This window comes from Frieseomelitta varia, unplaced genomic scaffold (genome assembly GCF_011392965.1).
Source record: "Frieseomelitta varia isolate USP_RPSP 00005682 unplaced genomic scaffold, Fvar_1.2 scaffold_177, whole genome shotgun sequence".
Taxonomy (NCBI): Eukaryota; Metazoa; Arthropoda; class Insecta; order Hymenoptera; family Apidae; genus Frieseomelitta; species Frieseomelitta varia.
In genome coordinates this window covers 121,509-143,632 of record NW_025109494.1, presented here as the reverse complement: position 1 = coordinate 143,632, position 22,124 = coordinate 121,509, and the positions used below count along the sequence as shown (strand labels likewise).

Here is a 22,124-nt window from a genome sequence, read left to right as displayed (position 1 = left end):
AACACAGGAGTTGCATTTACCATGAAGCTCTTTCAAATTCAAAAAACGATAGTTCTTAATGTAATATTCTCGTGTGCCAATGTTTTACGTTTGATTCTTTTTCAGTAATTGACAAGTAACATCGAAATAGAGTAGTAACATTAAAATGAATTTAAATGAATGAAAGTGAACCAATTTATTTTTAAAATGCAAACATATAAATATATGATATCATATAAATAAAATATATGAATATATATCAGTTAAAATTGAATTAATCGCGGGTACGATTGACTTTTATTTTTAATGAACTTGAAGCAAAATGCAAATGAACTTGATTAACTGAAACAGGCTTACTTTTTGACGTCGTTGTAATAAAACGTTAGTGTCTCCAACTGTTAAAGGATTAAACGAACGAGTTTACAAATATAAACGTAAAATAGAAGAGAATAATGCAATGTAAAGTAATAAAAAAACTTAGCTTTATCCAAGCAAGCCACTCTCGCCAGTAACTCCAGCGTTCCATAATTAATTTCAGGCTTAATTTCTATAGCAACTTTATGCGTGTTTAATTATCCAAACTGTCCGATCATCCGAACAATTCGATTTTACGTAACACCTTGGTCCCGAATGGTTCGAATAATTGACTCGCTCTACTGCATTGTAGTGTGTATGCTATCCTCTTTGAAACCTCCGACAAGCAAACCAATTATTTTATTATTGATCATACGTTTACAACGCTGAAACACCCAGAGGGTCGAATCAAAGCAGAGAATGGAAAATGACGAGACTGTCCTGTCGCGAATAGACATAGAGTTAGCCAGTTCTCTGTCAATTTTGAGTTGGACGCGTAATCTTGACAGGCGAGGTTGTCGTTCGTTCGAGAGGAAAGGAGAAGTAGTCTCGATAAGTTGCTTGAACCTCGCGAACGATCGCGAATCGTTCCCCATCAATCTTCCTAGCAAACTCCCTTCATGGTGTACGCCCTTGGCAAGCCTGTTTTTAACTTCTCGACGTAAGGGAAGAAAGTCAGTGAAAGATTCGCGAGAAACCAGTGATACACGAAGCAACGTGCTTCGCTTCCGCGGAATTGCAAGAAAGTAAGCGTCGAAGCTTTTTTAAAAAAAAATACAAGTTGTATCTTCAGGGCGAACGTTACAGCAAATAACTAATAACTTCTAAATTTGTTTCAATCCCTAAATATACTACGTTTGAATTATATTTCTGCTTTCATGTTATGCGTGTTTTATGTTATTTTTGCATCTTTCAGCTTTTTTTTTTTTGTAAGTAACAAATTCAGTTTGTAACTGATGAGTTATTCGAAATGAAAGTCTTGAATTATTGAATCCAAAGGATCTGTTAATACTGGAACTGTCAGAGATTTTACTTCTTGAAAAGAAGTAAAAAATTATCGAAACTTTGGAAATTTGGATCTTTACTTTTCGTAAAATATATTAATCAAAGCTTCTGTTCTTCATTGTATTACGTTGGTGCATGTGAGATGTAACTTTGAAACTTTATTTTGGTTCGTAGTATCACTCGTTAAATTTGGCCTCGTTGTTCATTATCAATCGCTATATACATATATTTTATACATAAAGGGAAATTGATCAAAAGCCATGTATATTCATAATGAAAATGTGAAACTTTATTACTCGCGTAACTTTTTTAAATAAAATTTGAATTTAAGGTGAAATTTGAGTTTGGGAAAGGTTAAAGGAACTTTCTATTGTAATTTTTTAATGCAATTACTCTCTGAGCAATTTTTCATTTTACAGATATTTGCAAGATTGTAAGATCTTTCAAATTTTGAAAATTATAAAATTATGAAATTAATAAAATTGTAAATTTTAAATGAAGAATTTGCAACATTGTAAGATCTTTCAAATTTTAATTTTAAAACTGGTAACTTTTATTAATCTGAAATGTACAGTCGAAAAGTGTATTGAATGATACGAAAATCACTGGCAAAAAGTTTTCGTTACCGTAAATATTCGAAAATCTTGAAAGCATCGAGGTAAATATAAAGTATCATTTGCATTTATTTGAAATATGTGCATAGAAAGTAAACGATTTCAGTTCGATTTGCAAAGACGAAAGATTTCAATATTTCCGAATGCTTTCAAATATTTGTGTTTGATCGAGAACTGTTTGCCAACGGTAGTATTGTCACTGTATTATGAATTTAGGAATTTTTGTCTCGTTGTTACATGTCGACTAAAACTAAACTATCCTCGAAAGATGGTCCAAGTTAGTAAGACCAGAACGAAATAATTAATGAAGGCTATTATTTAGGTTGTTCTAAATTACATTTGCTCCTAAGAGTCTGGAAAGACTATGTTAATTTGAAACTGTACGAAGAGTGATTTCACAACTATTCGAGAACTATGGAGACAATTTTAATTACAACTCTTGATTAAACTTGGTGATCGATTTCGTCGTCGTCTAACACAACACGCGAATAATCCCGAAAGTTAAAAGACATCCTCTTCATTTCATCCATAAAATTGTTTAACGGATAAATCAATTGAAACAGATAACAAATGAAAAGTACTGCAACAGCTCGATTCCAAGAATTTTTGAAATTTTATACTCATAATTCTCATAACTTTGGAATTTGCTGAGAAAATATATTCAATCATTGAATTGAACATGATATTTTGATGAAAGTTATATTTAAAAAATAATATTTCATACGCACTAATTTAACGTAAGAAGATTCAAGTGATGGTAGAAGCATTAAATTCTATCTTTGGATCCCAGCTGTTCAAATTATATTATAAATCGTGCCTTTAACGATATCAAAGTTAGTTTTCGAAGTTAGAAGAGAGAAGTATTGCAGCTTTCATTGGAAATTTTATTAATATTAATATCTTATAACTTAATTTGCATCTTGTAAAATTTCCCTGATGATGTTAATCGAATTGTAACTTCCAATCTATAAATTTCTTTAATGATATTAATTGACTTGTGCAAGACAGTAAGAACACATTTATTCAAACCGTGTTTGAAGTTGTTAATGAAATTCTTAATTTCGTTTAAATATGTATTTAAAACGTAAAATCCTCATATAATAAATAAAATAAATAGTCTACCACTTGTGTGTTAAAAAATTCTGGCCATGTCTGACTTTCGATGGACCATTCTACTGAAAAAAATGAATTCACCGATTTAATTCGTACAATTTAATAGCTTGTAAATTTTTCTGTATACTTGGGATTCGTAATTATTTTCAAAGTGTTGTTTTTTGTAGATTTGTAATTAGTTTTGTAGTATTTAATTATTTTTTAATGCATTCTGACTTATCTCTCGGAATAAAAAATTCATTGGTGAACATGTTATTGACACGCAGTCTAAATACAAAATTTTCCAAAATAAAATCGTCGTTCAGTCACACTGAAGACGCGATCCGCTAGAATAAAATCATTGTCCGAGCAGACAATAATGTTCAAATAAAAACGCGATCAAATTACACAGAACACCGCGTCATAAAAATCCACTGATATCAGTTGAAGATTTTTCAAGAAACACCTCAAGCGTTAAAAAGCACGATTATTCGAACCGTGTAATGTCTGCAGCCAAAGTTCCTGGCGGTGTGCATAATTTTACGCGTACGAATTCAAGAGGAGGCGTCACGGCGACGAGCAATGACTTCTTACCTCGTGTAAAATTCTCGAATAAATCAAGAAAATTGTTCCCGCCATTTGCGGGTTGAAAGTTTTCCCGCCTTGTCTGACTTACTGGCGGACCGTTCTACTGGATGGAACGAGGGCAAAGTTCAAAGACGATTAAAAGACATTAGCCTCCACGTTGTTTCATTAACTTTTTACAAGGAAGCGGCGCTTCCGTTTTATGGAAGTTTAAGAAGTTATCGAGTATGGACGTTGCGTTTTTTTTTCTCCCCTCCCCCTCCTGTTCTTTCTTTTCTCCTTCTCTCGCAGGAAAATTTTCGGAAAAATTACAAGCGAAGCGAAGACGAGCGTTAGCCTGGAAGTTTCGGCGAATCGCTTCGTGGCGCGGCGAAGTTCCTTCGCGTCGTGGAGGATGTAAAACTTTGGAAATTGGTTTTGACGTTGACGCGGTCCCGGCGCGATGGGGGGGGAAACGCGTCCCCGAAGTTGAGACATTTGTCCAGGGCCGGCCGTAAATTCGAACGAATTTATGCTCCCCATTTCATATTTGCGCGGAACGAGCGGCGTGGCACACTTTCCCGGATCCATCCTGTATTGAGTTTATTCTCGTACCTCCGGGGACTTCGCCTCGGCGAAATCACCGCGCTCCATCGAAGAGTTTTCGTCGCGCGTCGCTGAAACTTCTCGTTTCTTACTGTTAATTCTAATCCGACGACTCGCGGCTCTCGATAGATTAACCGTCGCGTGAATTTTGCAACACGGTAAGACGAGGCTAATGACATTTTTCTAACGTACATCTTTGATATTCTCGGTAATAAAAACATGCCGCCAGAAGTCAGCGATGTCCGAAGCTTCGACATAAGACCTTAAGATGTTACACGAAGCTCTTAGCTTTTTGAAGCTTAGCTCTCAAAGCTTTTAAAGTTCATTACGTAAGTAATACTACCATCGTATTTGACCATTTGACAATCTGCAACACTGTTTGTAACTCTCGGGAGATCAAATGTTGACGCACTACCTGCAAATTAATTGTCACTCGATTCGTAATGCGTAATATTAATACAGTACGAGGAATTTTATTTGTTTTCTTTTATTTATTTATTTTTTTATTAATTCATTAGTATCATTGCATCACGTTTTGTTTCGTTCACGATCCTTATTATAATATAAATTTTTATATTAAATTATTAAAAAATTAAATAATAGTAGGATTAGATACTCTGTTATATTAATTTAAAAATAGGATTAGATACTCTGTTATATTAATTTAAGAGTAGGATTAGATACTCTGTTATATTAATTTAAGAGTAGAAGTTTTATAATTAAATGTTGAATCAGTAAAATAAAGTAATATGGCGGCCTTTTAATCTTTTTTTAGAGAAATTTGTTATTTGAGTTGATAATCCACGATAAGATGTATTTAAATTATATTTATGTATTGTTATTCAAATTTATAAAGAGAAATTAATTATAAATGAAAATTTTATAAAATAATATTTTAAATCAAAATGCGGTATATTTAAAAAATACACGCAACGAATTTCTATTAATCAGTAATGATAATTTGTCTAGATAAAACAATATGTCTAATATGTCTTACGTTTTTGTCACTCAATTAAGTGACGATTGCCCTATTCCCCGTTCTTTTTCAACTTGCAAATAGTTCGCCAACATTTCATCTCTCCCTAGTAACACGCAATTTAAACAATTCGAGTCTCCGAGTTTGACGGTTCGAGCTTAACCCTTGGAGTTTGAAGCTGCAAAAGCTGGAACAGCGATTCGAGACTTTTCCAAACTGCAAAGTTTATTTTAACACTGTCGTTGAAGACAATGGGAAGCCACTTGTCGCCACGACAATCAATAAAACTATACGGCAATTACAAATACGAGTGTACAGGTAAATTAAAAAAAAAAAAAAAGAGAAATTGGATTTTCATCTGGAACGAAAAAGAGTTGAGACATTGGCGACGTCGGGCCGATCGTGAAAGTTGTCGTTCGCGATCGCGTGTTATACCAACGGGGAAGTTCGTCAGAAAACGAGCGACTACCGGAAGTTGGAGCTCGGCTGTTTCGACAGAGCGGACGACAGAGAGTTTTCAACTCTCGTGTAGTTTTTAGCACACTTTATACTCGCACAGCTGGCCGAAAAGTGAAGTTTCGGCGGAAAGTTCGACGGCCAAAAATATGATAATTCGCTGGCACGAGAGAGGCCGGTGTTTCTAGAAATTGTAATTGTACTGTAAATCGGGCCGTAAAGCCGGTTATTATTACACTTGGACTCCACTTTTCCGATATTACGGACCCGTTTCATGAAAACTCGGGCACAGAATGAGCCCGCCGTCAATGGCCAACGCGAATAAACTCCTCTATTTCTCTTTCTGTTCGTTGCGAATGAAATTGGTTATTACCACGTTCCAATTGTAATTATAATATTGTATATAATTATAACTTTATTTCTAGATATATTATGATTGTAACATAAATATGTAACACACGTATACTACTTGTGTTCTAGCTTGTAGTATAATATAAGTACTGTGTTATGTGATTAATTGGAATGAATATTATATAGGAGTTGTTGAAATGTATATAATATACAAGAATACTTGTATAAAATGTCTAAAGTAGAGTATATTGTAATATCATTATATATTATATATATATATTTAATCCTTTTATATATATATAATATTATAAATAATATATATATTTTATTAAATTTTATAATATAATATTATATACATACATATATATATAATATTATAAATAATATATATATTTTATTAAATTTAATAATATAATATTACATACATATATATATATATATATATATTTAATTCTTCTAAGGGGACATCGTACTTAAATCTAGCAAACAGTTCGAACTTCCTCACTTTATAATCTACTAATAATTACAACGAACCTACACATTTGATATGATGTGATGTTTAATAGTATAGCATTTGACGCCTAGAGTGAAAGCTATAATAGCGACGTAAGAAGAACAAAGAAATTAGCCGAAAGAAGAAGTCTCAGAATAATCCACATAATTCGGAATATAATTCGCATAAACTAGACCTCTTGCTGCTTCTTACGAAAGTGTAAAAACTAGCCGAGGATATCATTTTCCCTAGAGATTAAAACTATTATCAACTTTTGTGCATTATACTTGTTCCAGCGAACCCGCGTTGAAATATCATTTGAACGATTACTATCCAACTGTAAACCGTTTCATTTGAAGTGACGGTGTTTGCTTCGTAAGCAAATTGCTGGTAGATGATACGAGAAATGTTTGTCGAGCACGAACACGATTGAACTGTAATTCGACTAATGCCAATGCGTGTAAGTCTAAAAAATCGTAAAGAAGAACTTGACAACAAATACAAAGTTTCGCGAGACCACCTGTGCCGCTAGAATTTCCCAGATTGCTAGAATATTTTCGATATTCCCTCTACTCGATGCTATCGTGGCGCGGTTTGCCGCATAGTTATCTCGAAGGATCTAGTTATCTCGAACGGTGGATCTGCATCTGTGGACGGAGCCAAGACGCGCTACGGGCCAAATTCAATCTATCGAGTCCTCGGCAGTCACGATCCCGGAGATGCCTTGATTTCCGCGCGTTGGCCGCATCAGCCGGGGCGACTTCCGGGTTGCCTCGGAGGGCTGTGAGGCCAACGGAAGGTGGCCCCCCCGGCCGGAGGCTGCGCTGCTCGGGGACGCGGAAAGTTGCGGCACCGTTCATAAATTATCGACGCGAACTGTCTACCGGCGAGAACGCACTGCGGCGGAGTTCCGCCCGTTGCCAAATGTGCCCCTCTCGCGTTCACGCCAATGCACGCGCGTGCCGCAGCGATGAAAATGCAGCTTGTGCGTGCGACTGTGACTTCCTGCATGCGTTGCAGCGAGAATTTCCCGCTTTCCCGCCCGTTGGTGGAACGGGGGAAGGGGAGGGCGCAGAATTTTCGTTCTTCGGGCGTTTGTGGGGTTGCCAGTATGCGTGTATATATGTATGTATATATAGAGGTCTGGCTAAAAATTTTCGTCGCCTCTTCACCTAAATTCGAAGCGAAGAATAATAAGTGAGGAAAGAGAGATTTAATTTGATGGTGTTTCATTTTTTTTTTTTTTTTTTTTTGTAATTATTGAAGCCGTATTTTGATATAATTATTAGTGTACGATATATACAGTACGTCTGGTCTGGTTCGTTTGAGGGCAAGTATCTCTCGAAAAATGTGACAGGAACGTATGATAAAAATAGGTATTTGTTTGATTTTATAGCATTTTTAAAGAGTGTTCGAAATGGAAATATTTTATTTCTGATTTCTATGCATTATATAAGAAATTTTAAAGTGCAAAATATAATATAGAAAAGTATATAAAATATCCAAAGTACAAAGTCGAAACAGTTTTCTACCAAGGTTCTATTTTTTTAATTATATTCTCAAAGATGTAATTTTGCATAAAAATCTCATCTACTAATTGATGCCGAAAATTAAATTAAAGTCACTTACAATTTTCGACATTAATTACAATAATATCCCATTTCTTTAATTATATTTAATGGAATACTATTAATAACATTTCATTTCTTTAATGCTCGTGAAAATTTCACAAATATATAAAAATTCATAACAGAAGTTTCTTTCGTAGATTTTTATATTGGGCGTATCGTGTTTGCTTTTACCACTTTTATATTATCTGCGTAAATAACTGCTCGTTGAATTCATAATGTCGGCGTGTAACAGCGATACGACACGTGGCCGCGAAACGAACGAACATTTGCCTCTAAGTTCTCGCTGATGTTTCGCCGAGGCTCGTATCTCGCTGATTGAATTGGCCTCTCTGAAAGAAAAGGTACGTTCTTTCGACTCGCGACTCGCGCGACCTGTCTTTTTCTGCTTTTGTGAATTCGCGAGAAACGGAATAGCTGAAAGGGGGAGATGCGACGGTTTGTCGTCGACCGACCGGAAGGCCTCGGAACGAATGAAAAGGTCTTTGTACGTCCGTATTCTGCGGGGTGTTGAACCCTCTAGCCGCATGACCCGTGTTAACCGTGCTTAATTCGGTTAATGTTCCCACGCGAGAAAACGCGCCAGCTCTCGCCGGGAAGAAAAAATATTTCCCACGGCTGAATGCTTGTGTATTTGATTCGTCGGCGTGCGTGGGCGTGGAATTACTTGGCTGAAGTGTACTTCGTCATTTGTGATTTATCGCGCGTGTTTCGCGAGGGAACATGGCAAGCATCTATGGGCCCACGTATATATACAGAATGTCCAGTGACTGATGGTGCAACCGCGAAGGAAAGGATTGGGAACGTGGAATAAAAATTTTTCACAGAGCACATATTTGAATAGTCGTCTTGAAATTGTTAACGGATCATTTTGATTGCGTTTGTCGGATTTTCAAGATTTCCAACGATCGTATCCTTAGTATCAAATTGGTGTATCAATAGCAAAAAATTAATATCTGTAATGAAAAGATAAATAGTTACATTTTTTTACTAGTAGTAAATCAGATATTAATCTCACGTGTGAACGTTCAATTTTATATCTAGTTTTATTTGACGTACGATTGAACTCTTCGTCAGCGAAGTATTTCTTTTTTATTAAGAATGTCAAAAATATGTGATATATATTAGAGAAATAGATATTACCAAGTCTGATCTCTGTGTCTATATTTATGTGCTGTAAAATTTTGCAGAAAGAATGTGCCAAATTGATACAAAGAACGGACTATAATAGGGAGGAATAAAATTTCCGAAAATTGTTATTTTGAAATCGTTGTTACTTTGACCATATCTACGGATTAATATTTGCTTGTTTCAAGTTACATAAATTTCTTTATAACCAAAAGAACAAAATCCCGATTGTAGAAAGTTCAACAGATCTTTCTGTAAACCAATATCTTTACGATTACATCTATTTCGTTAACGCAGCGAAACAGAACGATAAATTTAACTGTCTCCTGATGAAAGTAAAACTTAATACGAAGAACCGGGGAAACATGAATATTTATCTCGTCGTTGTGTTCCCCGTGCGATAAACAAGAACCCAAGTAGAAATACCAACCGCTTATCAGGCAATAATTCCATTTCTGAATTTCCTCGAAAACAAAGTTTCGCGCGAGGAAACTTCATTCTGTTTCCTTTTTTCTTTCGTATAAATAAAATTTCCTCTTTTCTGTTTGCATCACCAAATACGTATAAGTATCCTACGCTTCGTCGTTTTTTCTTTTTCTTCTTTTTTTTTTTTTTATCACGCCAGAGGCAGCTTTGCTTCTTCGTGTTTAAACATCTAGCTGCTGGAAAATTTCAAAGCTGCCTGGTCTATGAACGAAAGTAGCGAGAAACAGACGATTGAATTTCGTCGTTCACCTTTCATAACAGTTTCGCTCGATCGTCTCGGAAAGAGGTGGCGTTTGCAACGATCGGTGGGTATCACGCGATCCCGGAGCTTGTTTTTGAATGCAAATGGCCGGGAGTAACGAGGGGTAGGGCGAACTTGGGAATAAGAACAACCAGATAAGCGAGTATGTAGACAGAGATCTCTGACTTTCGAAAGTACCCAGTTGGCGCAATGCTAAAATAGTCAAGAAGTCGTGTAATCTCACGGTATTCTATGCGTTTTGTTATTCTAACTTCGTTTGAAACTCGGATTGTTCGCTCTGGCATTAAATTGATATTGAAATCGGTCGTATTTTTCTAAATCGACTAGGGAAAAAACACTATCATCTCAGTTCGTCGTGAAAAATAGATATTCATTGAACTGAAGATTTTAAAATGATTTGAAATTGTTCATGATATTTTTCCTTTTTCTTTTTTTTTTTTATTACATATTTATGTTCATTAGATAACGTTGTAAGTTTGATAATAGGATGTAGTGAACGAATCGTATCATGTAAGAAATTAATATCTGTCACGCGTGATTACGATCGAGAGTTTGAATCGTATTCATTGCGATTCGAATGTGCGTCGTCAAACGTACAGCGCAGATTCGAAACGATTCAAAGTGTCTCCGATCCCATCGCTTGCTGTTTGCAACTGATTTACGATCTCGAAGCGTTATGATATAACCAACAGCGGCGGCCTTTTTTCGTCAGCGACGGATTGGCTGCTCGCCAAAGGCACATGTCACGAAGGTGCCTGTTAGAAGGATTTCGCCGGCCGTGATCCTGGATTAAACTTTTTAGATTATCCGCAATTTCCTTCCTCCACTCTCTGTATAGCGTAGAATTGAGAGGGCAGGGCACGACACGCGATCAACAAATAAAACCCGGACTTTATCAATGTCTCAGTACCGATGTCGAGCAACATTTAATGGCTTTGCGAGTCACTAGTTTACACTCTTAAGTATCGAGCTGTTTGAGTATCTTTACGCGTGCTGGGAGTAATAGTAATTATTTACAAAGAGGATATTTCCTTTTTTTTAAGGCGAAGGAAATTTTTATAGATCGTATGGAATATTTATCAAATTTGTCGGTTGAAATCTCCTCGAATTTCTAACCTAAACTCAAATGTCACGAAAAACACGAACTATCTTGTACGTAATATTTCAAAAACAGGAAAAGTAAGGAAAAAATTGTAGAATCACACCCTCGACAATATATTTCTCATCATCGTTGGAATCACTGGGGTGTACTTCTTTATAAATAATTATCGAAGTAGAACTATGAACATGCAGTTCTGCGACTGGACGAAATTTTGAGCAGAGGACAGACGTCAAGTTTTACGTGAAATCTGTCACGAAGATCTTCTTGGCACGTTGTTGCGAATCGAATTTAGATTTAAAATCGAACGTCAGTGGAAAGCAAAGAAAGAGATCTGGAACTACAAACAAAATTGTGACATTCCAAATTAATAATATGGTTAATGATATTTTTTATGAATCCAATCTGGTTATTTTCTGATCGCATCTCGTATTGCTTCGTTCGTCGTCAAACGCTGCAATATGATCTTATTCATGTACATTTCTGCTCAAAAGTTTTGAGGCACTTTGTTATTTTAAATATTCATTATTCATCGTAAATAACGAAATTTTCAGTTGCGCATCGTGTTTTATAATACGAACATTTTGTCGTATAATCCTTACGAGAATGTTGGTCGATAAGTCTGCGTCTGTATTATTTTTATTCATTCAATTCACAGCGTAGCTCACGTCACTAGTGTCCAGGGTATTCATATAACTTGTTTGTTCAAAAGTATACGCGAAAATAGAAATAATTCCTCGCGTGAAAGGGCCGTGAAACAGGAAACTGTACAAAAATATCGAGCACTGCCGATCCAACAGAACTAAAAACAAAAAAGGGAAAATATGTTAGACCTCGACATATTCAATAAATAAAACTTTTCGTTATATATGAATACAATTTCCTCTGAAGATACATGATCAGCGAGAACCCGAGATATTTTTTAAACTCGAATTACAATGTTAACCATTATACCACTTTATTTCTCAAAAACAAAAAAAATAAATAAATAAATAGATCCATCTCGAAAGGAATAAAGTACCATCTGATGTTTCCACTTTTGAAATAAATGTAATACACTCGTCCCAAGACCTTCGAGCAGAAGTGTATGTATGTGACTCGTTTTTACGATCATATTAGATCCATCCGAAATAACCAAGTGAATCCAAGTATTTCTTCCAAGGAGGGGGAGGGGGAGCTCCATTCTTCGTTTCTCCCCTTCGCAGCTATACTGATTTCCATCCCTCGACCCGTTCGTATGAGTCATTCGATCGTTGTCTCCTTGCGAACGATCAGGCCGGGTTCGTCATTGGATCGCTGGTGGGCGAGGTAAGCTCGTTTATCAAGATAAAAGCTAGCTGCGCGTGAGTCCGAAGAAAGTCGTGGAAAACGACGCACGGGGAACGTCGCACGAGAATTGAAAAGGGAACGGATACACCACCGGCACGATATTCCCGGTGAAAGTATCATAAAAGTATCGGTTGTCTGTTTTATCGTCCACTTCCTCCGTTGTCACGAAGGGAATCGAAAGAAGTAGATATAACCCCTCGAATGAAGGATCAGTTGTCTCTGTTACCAGAACGAACGGAACTCTCTCTCTCTCTCTCTCTCTCGTCTCTCGTCTCTCTTCCTTCGCTGAAAGTCGTAAGGACGCTCGATTGAAAGTTCAAAGATGGAACTCGCCTTTTAGCTAGGGATAGAAAGAGAAAGAGAGAGAGAGTGAGTGGATGGAAGGGCACGTTCGTCGGATCCTCGCTACGTTGAGTAGATGATACTTGGCTGTCGGCGAGGGAGGAAAACTTGGGAGGAATGTTTCTCATTTCGTGAACGGCGAAAGAATGTTGTGCTTCGCTGGATAGGAGAGATGATGATCGGTTCGTCGAACAAGATATTTTATCTACGATGGCGTTCGGTGGCTCGTGCAGTTATGATACGCCGTGACAAGTATTCTCGGCCATCTCCCATCGCGTAATTCCTTTCTCTCGTTAACCTCAGCATGTACGGGTCGACGCAGAAACGATGTCGAAATTTATCTCCAAGAGCAAGATCATTGTCTTCGTTCTACAGAGTATCTCAGTTTTTCCTGGCCGAACCTTCTACGAGTCAGAAAGTCATACGAACGTAAATGATTAAAGAATTGTTTTAATAGAAAACAAAATGTGAAAGAGGCGATAATGGAGGAAAATACGATGCAAAGATCGAGCTGGAATATAATATAATAGAATCCATTATGTTATATTATATTACTGCAATAAAATGTCTTGGAAAATACATAGTTTGGGTAAATTTGGACAAAGGGAATTCTACTTAGTTATTAGTAATTAATACGCAATATTTTGTTGTGTAATTATAGTTGGAGTTTAAAAAATATTGTGATATCTTCTAATATATAAAATATATTTTATATATATATTTTTATATATTTTATATATACCGATATACTATATTAATTGCTATAATTATTATAGTATATTATAATTTATAGTAATAATTTATTATTATAATGTATTATAATTTATAGTAACAATTTATTATTATAGCGTATTATAATTTATAGTAATTTCAAGCATACTATATTTAATAATAGTCAATAGATGTCACATTACATTGTAAACTGCAATGTCATTTCTGCCAATAAGACTTTAACAGCGCTGAAAATTGAATTTAGTACTCCTTGAAATTTATGTTTCATTGTCATTCAGCGAAATGAACAATTTACTCTTCGAATTAAATGTCTAACGAAGTACCTTCTTCTTATACAACTTCTTCATGTATCTCATACCCCGCTGGATCGTTTTCAATTTTTTAGCGCTGCTAAAAGAGACTGCAAGTAGCTCTTCTTCTATCTTCACTGAAAGTATTTACTCACTCGTTGAAAAGCTTTAGAGCCTTCTGAATAATTCAGTCTATTACCATATTTTCTACGTCACGATGTAAATACGAATCACGAAGGGAAGAGAGAATGTATAAGAAAGAAAAAAAAAAAAATAGGATTACATTTTCATCTCTCTATTTTACTGTATGTTACGAGTTTGTAGATGTAAAAATGAACATTAGACATGTGCATTAATAAACGTATCACAGTTTATTTTAGTATACTATTACAGTATGTTATTATGAAATAACAAGAGAAGTTTTTCGCAACAGTTTGCAAACATCGAGTGTCTTAAACATAACCGAAAATGTCAGTATCCTAGTTAATTCGAGTAATTCGGAGCATATGATGATTTATTTTTGAATCGTCACGAAATGAGACAAATTACTCGTTAAAAACTGCGTGTCAGTACAGCGATTAAGAATAACCAAGAAAACGATATAATTAGCGAGTCACATAGAAATCAAAATGACTTTCTACAGTCTAATGCTGCACTTATCCTTTCTTAAGGGCGATAAATATTGCACAAAGCTAAAACACTCGATTCTCTTTACAATTTCTCAGTAACGAAAAGCTCGAAGGCTCGAAATCCAAGTTGACAGATTTGATTTATTCTGACTGCAGGTGGAGGAGGACTGGAAATATGTGGCGATGGTGCTCGACCGTATCTTCCTCTGGCTATTCACGGTAGTCTGCGTGCTGGGCACGGTGTTCATTATCCTGCAAGCGCCGAGTCTCTACGACACCACGAAGCCGATCGACATCAAGTACAGCAAGATCGCGAAGAAGAAGATGATGCTGTTGAACATGGGTTCCGAGGAGGACTAGTCGACGATCCCGCGCGGCTCCGCGCCGCGTCCACAGCGGCAGCTGCTACGCTGTCATCGTCATCGTTGTTGCCACCGTCGTCGACGGCGTCGTCGCCGTCGCCGTCGTCGTCGTCGTCGGCGTCGTCGTCGTCGTTGTCGCCGTTTTCGTCGTTGTCGTCGTCATTGTCGTTGTCGTCGTCATAATCGTCGTCGTCGTCGTCGTCGTCGTCGTCGTCGTCGTCGTCGCTGTTGTCGTTCAGCGGCCGCCGCCCATCATCGAAACTGCCGATTTTCGCGTCGACGTGCAAGAGGACCCTCTCTCGATCGCTGCTGCCGGAGATGATGAAATCTCCGCGAGGAACAGTGGAAACAAGGAGGCAGAAATCGCGAAGGCGTGGATCTTTCCCTCTTGGAACTGTGGACGCGATCCGATATTCGGGTCTCGATCCCTGGGACTCGTTGAAACGCGAGATGAGAGTGGAGTGATTCGCGGGAGGGAAGAGGGAGAGAGAGAGAAATATGAGAGAGAATCGTGTGCACGGACGAGAGTGATCGGGATGAGCGTGTGAGAGGGATGAAACGAGAGAGAGAGAGAGAAAGAGAGAAGGATGGATGAAGCGAATGGGGGTGCGAAAGAGGTGAGAGCGCGATTGAATGAGGAGAGAGGAGAGGATTCGGGGCGGGGGGTTGGGAGGGGGAGGCAAGAGAGAGAGGAGAAAAAGTGCCAAATACGCGAAACACACGCGCAACGTATTTTTGTAAATCTGGTTTCATACGTAAGGCTAGAGTCGTGCGGCGAGACGTCGAACTGCCCGAACTGCCGATTTTATATAAGAAGACGTTTAAAGAAACAAACACGTACACGTTATATACACGCACGCATATACGTACACACAAGCCACGAGCAGGAACACGTATACGAAGGGATATATACGTATACATTCGTGATTCTTGCATACATACGCGCACACGCATACGTACAGGCGACATCCACACACACACACACACACGTACACACACGGGTTTCACACTTGCGCAGAACGAGCATGTTAACATTTATACGTAACGAAAGAAGCTAAAACAAGAGAAACATAAGAAGAAGAGGAGGGAGGAGAAGAGGAAGAAAAAGAAGAAAAAAAAAGCATCAAGGAAAGAAATGAATCGTGAGAAAAAACACACGCATGCACATCCGTTCGCGGTGTGCGTACGCAAGGTGCACACATAGGTATTATAAAGAGAAAAGAAAAAAAAAAAAGAATTATACATCCATTACGTGCGTAGATATAACTCGACGATCTCAGTAAACGCGTATGAGCACACAACGCGATATTCATCCGCATATTTCTCGACGCATCGTATAATCACGGGGTGCGCCGCGCTCGCGCGGACACGACACACGCCACACGCACAACCGAGCATAGAAACGCGAGCTGGAAACCATAGGGAGAGCTTGGCGCGAGAAACGTACGACGAAGGAGGATTCTTCGGACTGGAGAATTGCTGGCAATGGTAAAGAACGAGACTCGTTGTCGTCGTCGTCGTCGTCGTCGTCGTCGTCGTTGTCGTCGAGCCGGTGATTATCGTGCCAGGAAACGTGTGCTGCTCGCTCAAGCAACGAGAGACTCGAAAAAAGAGAGAGAAAAAGAAAGAAAGAGAGCACGAACTGAAAATTTCCCTCGTTTCTCGCCCATTCCTTTCTCCATCTGCATTTTCTTTCTTTTTTTTTTTTTTTTTTTTTCTTTTCTCTCGTTTTAGCTTAAACTCGATCGTCGAACGAAGTAAATGTGGCGCAAACGTGTGTAATATCTCCGTCGGAATAATTTCTTTTTAATTCCTCGAACTTTGTTCCTTGTCATTTTATCCTCCTGTAAAAAGAAAAAAATTGTTTAACCGAAATTATTCAGTCGAGTCTCGTGGTTTGAATGTTTAGCACACGGCCTGGTGCGTCGATCTAGAATAATGAAAAATCAAGCGATCGATCGAATAATTTTCTCGGCGAGCAAGCTATTCGTCCAGCAACCGACTCTTTCGTCGTGCGTGTTCTCGACGAAATATAACGAGGAGAGAGAGATAGAAGAATCGCGAGCAGAGAAGCTCGCAAACAACTGCCAATTTTAAGAGCAACGGACTTTGATTGATCCGATTCCTAGAAGCGAGCAAGCATCACCCAGATAAAATTAAAAAAGCAAACGATGTTTTTGTAGCGAGATCACGAGTCTTTTTTATTTATCGAGATGAAGTTTGAGATGATCGTGAAGAGAACTCGGCGAATTTTCAACCAGTAAATCGCAGAAATATTCGCCAAATACACACGAAATCCTGAGATACCGTGGAGAAACTAATCAATTATCTTCATTCGTGACTCCATCGAGTGCGTTCAAATCTCTGATGAACTTTGTCTATCCACTCTTCGTTGTCGAAGAATCCTTCGACAAGATTGAATCTGCAATTGTCGTTTCCTGCTTATTTAACTCTTCAAAGATGAAGACCGAGTTTGTGATCTTCTCTCGAGTGGAGGAGATTCACGTAAAATTCTATGAAAGTGTTCAACTTTCTTCTTATTTAAAATCAATTCAACTTTTATTTCACGTGCTGGCATTCCTCGTGCATCGTGGATAATTGATATTATTGGATTTTATACAACAATTTTGAATTTCGCTATTGACATTGATAATTTAAAATACAGAAATAGAATCAGATATCGAAAATTTTAATAGACTAACGTAAATTACTGTAATATAGTGATACTACTTTATCTTATGTTTTGAGGTCCGCATGTTGGATATTTTACGAAGAATTACATCTTTCTTCATACTTGGATTTGCTCGGCAAATTGATAAAATAAGAAGAAATCTGACGGTTCATATCTTTTTTTATTCCTTTTACCTTTCAAAAATAGCACGCTTGAACTACTAAATTAACCCAGTACCAAAATAATTTAACATTTATTTTTTATTCTCTTTTCCTACATTTAACTTATTAATTCTGTAATAAATTTCTAATTTGTTTACTTTCTGCTTGCATCTTTTGTAACTTTAGTTCCGTAACTTTGCACGCCTGTCCCGTATAAATAAACAAATTGGGAAATCAAATTAAATTGAACCTATCGATCGAAGATTGGCAAAGCTCACGGATTATACATCATCATCGAGCGCCGTTCTTCATCGTTACTCGCTGCACAAAGGCAGCGGAAGTCGGAGATTCGTCGAGTTTCCGCTCCTTCGACTCTGGATCTTGCGACTGGCTCGTGCAAGCGGATCGATACGAGCAGCGCAACGAGGGAAACGACCAACAGACGATGGAGTGTAGTAGCAGGTTCGAAGGAGGAATACGGTGTCTTTGGCTCTGTGTCTCCCAACGAAAACAAGATCACCGGATGCTGTTGGGATGCAAGCGCGCCGATACATCGGAGTCTAGAAACAGAGGACGTCGAAAACGCGATTACTTCCCTTTGATCGACCCAAGGATCCACCGTTCGGTATCGTCTTACCCTGAAACTCCTTGTGTATGATGAACTACTCGCTTCTAGGGACGTACGAAAGGATCTACGAAAGGTCCGACGGATGCATAAATCCCGAAGGCGTTTCGAGACGTTAGAATTCCTCGAATTCCACCGATAAACGTCGTTCCTCTCGATCCACAAGGGAGGAATCTCATTTCGATACGCAGCCTTGGTACATTGATATTTCTACGATATTTCCGTGTTATCGTCGAACAGCCGTTCTAACGTCTCGTGAACCTTCCTTCTCCAAGGGTCTTTCGACGTATTCGGAACTTTTGGATAAAAAAAAAAAAAAAAAAAAAAAAAAAAAAAAAAATAAAGAGGAACTCCAAAGTTCTACGAACTCACGCTTAAGCCATTCAGTCTTTCAGAAGCATCGACCATTTTCCGGTTCGAAAACGCAACGCTCAAAGCGTGCCCGACTCGAACGATTTTATCGATCCACAGAATGACCCACCGTCGATTATCGCCCGATCGTTTGGACACATGCAAAAGGAGCGAACGTGAGGGAAAGCAGTGGAGGAAAGTGTAGACACACGAAGCTCGTGGGTGGGCGCGCGAGCGCGTCGAACGCGCACACTCGTGCATACATACACACACACACACACACACACACACACACAGAGAGAAAGAGAGAGAGAGAGACATTGTTCGTACACACTTGACAATGAAGAGCGACGAAGGAGACGAAGGTGGAAGCGGGAGCGTCCCAGTGGGATGGATCGGGGAGAAAAAATGTAACGTGCCATCCAGGCGCTCCCTCTGTCCGCCGAACGGTATAATAATCAATTTATTTGCTCACGTAAAGGTAACAGTATTATATATACATATATATTTAATATGTGCATATTAGGTATAAACAGGAGAGTTAATCACACGAGAGAGTAAAAACCGAGGACGATTCACTCGGGCAGCCCCGTGGTGTGTGAGGGTCGGCGCCGGTGTATATTGGTGGTGGTGGTGGTGGTGGTGGTGGTGGTGGTGGTTGCTAAAATTGTGTGCAGTGTGAGGACGTATTTATTAATAACGCCGATCCATGGAACACGATGAACAACGCGAGTGTGCGAGTGTGGAGGAAAAGGGGGAAGCGCGGACGATGATCCCGATTCGCCGATCATCCGGATGATTTTCGTTCGTTCGTTTTCGTGAATTTCTCGAGGGGGGGGGTGGAAGAGGAGAGGAGAAACGTTCGCGCGGTTTCGGCCATTCTTCGGACATAACGCTGCGAGGATTAACTTTACTACATACACACGGCGTTGGAAACCGTGCTTCGCCGAGAGTTCGGCAAACTGCCATCGCGTGTAAACGTTTATGAGTTATGGCTGCGCTGTGTACTATATAACGGTGTGATATATGGTTTCGTTAGACGCGTTCCCGCGTTGTCGAGACAATCCAAGTTGGTTTTTGCCTGATTTCGGGAACTTTGACGGTGAATCTTTTTTTCCCTTTTTTTTTTTTTTTTGCTCGGATTTATTTCTATTCTTCTTCTTCTTCTTCTATTTTTCTTTAACGTCACAGCGAGGTCATTAGATATGTGTGCAGTAGTTTATGTTTTTGAGATATTTTAATACTTTTTGTATGCCATTTTTTGAGAAGCCAGGTTTACGTTTGCGTTGATTCCGTATTTCTGTCTTTGGATTTCTGTGGTGTGGCATTCTTCTAAGTTTGAATTTAATAAGATTTCAGTAGAATCATATTTGTTCGAAATTACAATGGCCACTCCTCCGCTGGCGTGGTTTTCGTTTACCCGGTTTTTGACGAAGGTGTTGAACTGTTTTAGTTTATAATAATAATAATAGTAACTATTCCTATTATTGTCGTCGACTGGGAATTATATTTAATTTTTAGAAAATATTTTGTTACGACGAAACTTCGACGAGAGCTCAGTTTTCTTTTCATGGTATTATGCAGCGCGATTGAGATGATATTCGTTTTATTTTAATCATTCTGAAATGTCCTTTACCTGAATTCGAAAAACCGATCGTTGGCCTCTGATCAACCCTCTATAACCCATACGTGTGCACAATTTGAAAATTTTACTTTGTATATATTTCACCGTTCTATTTCTTTAACCCATCGACACGAACAATACGAAGTAAATCATTTACAACAATCGTCAATTCTCATTTTAAATTGAAACGAACAGTTATATGTCTGTAGTATAAATAATGCAATTAGACAATGATCTTCCTCTTTCATTCTGGCTATAGAGGCTATTTTCTTTACGTAACAATCGGCCTTTTACAACCGCCAGTCGCGGTGTTTCCAACGTAACGTCTACTCGCGAGTTTTGTTCATTCGAGGAAATTGTCGTGCCGCAGCGTCGTTTCGCCGTTGTTCGCATTTTCTGACTTCCCGTTTCGAGTTTATTAATTTACGACCCGGCTTAAATCAGACTTCAAACGCGGCCACGCAACCAGCCTTGTGACGTTATTACGCGAACGTCACGCGGCTACGTAATGCACGTACTGCCGCGTCCTCGGAATTACACGCGTCACGTAACGATTCCCTTTTTTACTGTTTTTTTGTTCTCTCTCTCTCTCTCTCTCTCTCTCTCTTTCTCTCGCTCTCTCTCGATCCAACGAACGTCAAAAAACGATACGGATCCATGCTCGGGGAAAGGTTGTTCAATCGGATTTCCATCCGTGCAATTGATTTCAACGAGAATTCGTCCGGCATTCGATTACGCGGATCGACGGATTTCCCCGGCTGATTACAAAATAACCGAGCGCGCGTTTGCGTCAAACAAGCAACGACACGGCCGGCTTTTCAATTCGGGAGAGCGACGCTTGCAAACGTGTCGCGACAACCGCGGCACCGTTATGTTATGAAATTTATTATTTCGCCAGTTTGGAGAAAGTGATCCGCGAAATATAAACCGGCTGTTGAAGAATTACTTTACGCGAAAAGTTACGACGTTCTCTCTGTTTAATTCGCTCGAGTTTTTCTTTTTTTTTTTTTTTTTTTCCGTTAGAAAAGAAAGGGAAGACAGGGAAAGAGAGGAGGAAGGAAAGAAAGTGGCGTGTAACGCGTGAAAAAGTTAATCGACCTAAACGTGTACGGATTGCAGGAACGCGCAAGCGGGCGTAATTTCAACAATAAACAAAAACAATGGCGGAACGACGGCCATTGTTCCGCCAGAGGCCGCTTTTCTCCCCTCCTGCCAACCCGTTGCTTCGTCGACAATTGCCGCAACATTAATTGATACGATTAACGTTAAGAACGGGAGAGAGAGAGAGAGAGAGGGATGTAAAAAATAAAACAGAGGAAAGAGAAATTAAATCGTTGGACGCAAAAAACGAAAGGACACGGTTTAAACGAAGGGAGAGTTGTTACGCTAATGATCAAACGATAGTACGTTGTTGTCGTACGTTTAAGTTGATACTCGTTGGTAATAAACGATCCGTGACAATGAAACGCAACACGACGAAAAAAAAGAAAGAAGATCAACTGGAGCTTGATCGGCCTGTAATAGTCGTCGTCGATTCGATCCGCACGATTCCATTCACGCGGCACCATTTTCACGATCGTGTCGATGTCGACAACAATCGGCAGGCTCGAGCAATCAAATCGATCGATCGCGAAGCGATTCAGCTTTAAACCTGTGTAAATTGTAATAACGTAACGAACGTAACGCCGTGTAACGTTATGTTTTAGCCGTGACACGTGGTGATCGCGTATCGTTGCGATCCACACGCGATCGGGATGGTTGTTTGATCAGAGAAGGGCTCTGGCTTGTGCGCCAACGGGAATCGAAGCCTCTGTAAACGTTGTCGTGCCTGTTCGTCCCTCGCGCAGCGAACATTCACCCTAAAAAATCGTCGAACGATTCCGATCACGTGCTTTCAACGCAAAACGAAAAGGTT

The 22,124-nt window shown here is 38.8% G+C and overlaps 1 protein-coding gene across 1 annotated transcript in view; it reads left to right on the top strand.

The window, feature by feature from the left end:
* The window catches only part of LOC122538788 (acetylcholine receptor subunit alpha-like 1), a 132,472-nt gene extending 115,108 nt beyond the window's left edge, over positions 1–17,364 (top strand). The window contains exon 6 of the mRNA XM_043673156.1: positions 14,572–17,364. Coding sequence (XP_043529091.1) covers positions 14,572–14,775 — 204 coding nt within the window. The 3' untranslated portion in view covers positions 14,776–17,364. The remainder of the gene's footprint in view (positions 1–14,571) is intronic.
* Positions 17,365–22,124: the final 4,760 nt, after the last annotated feature.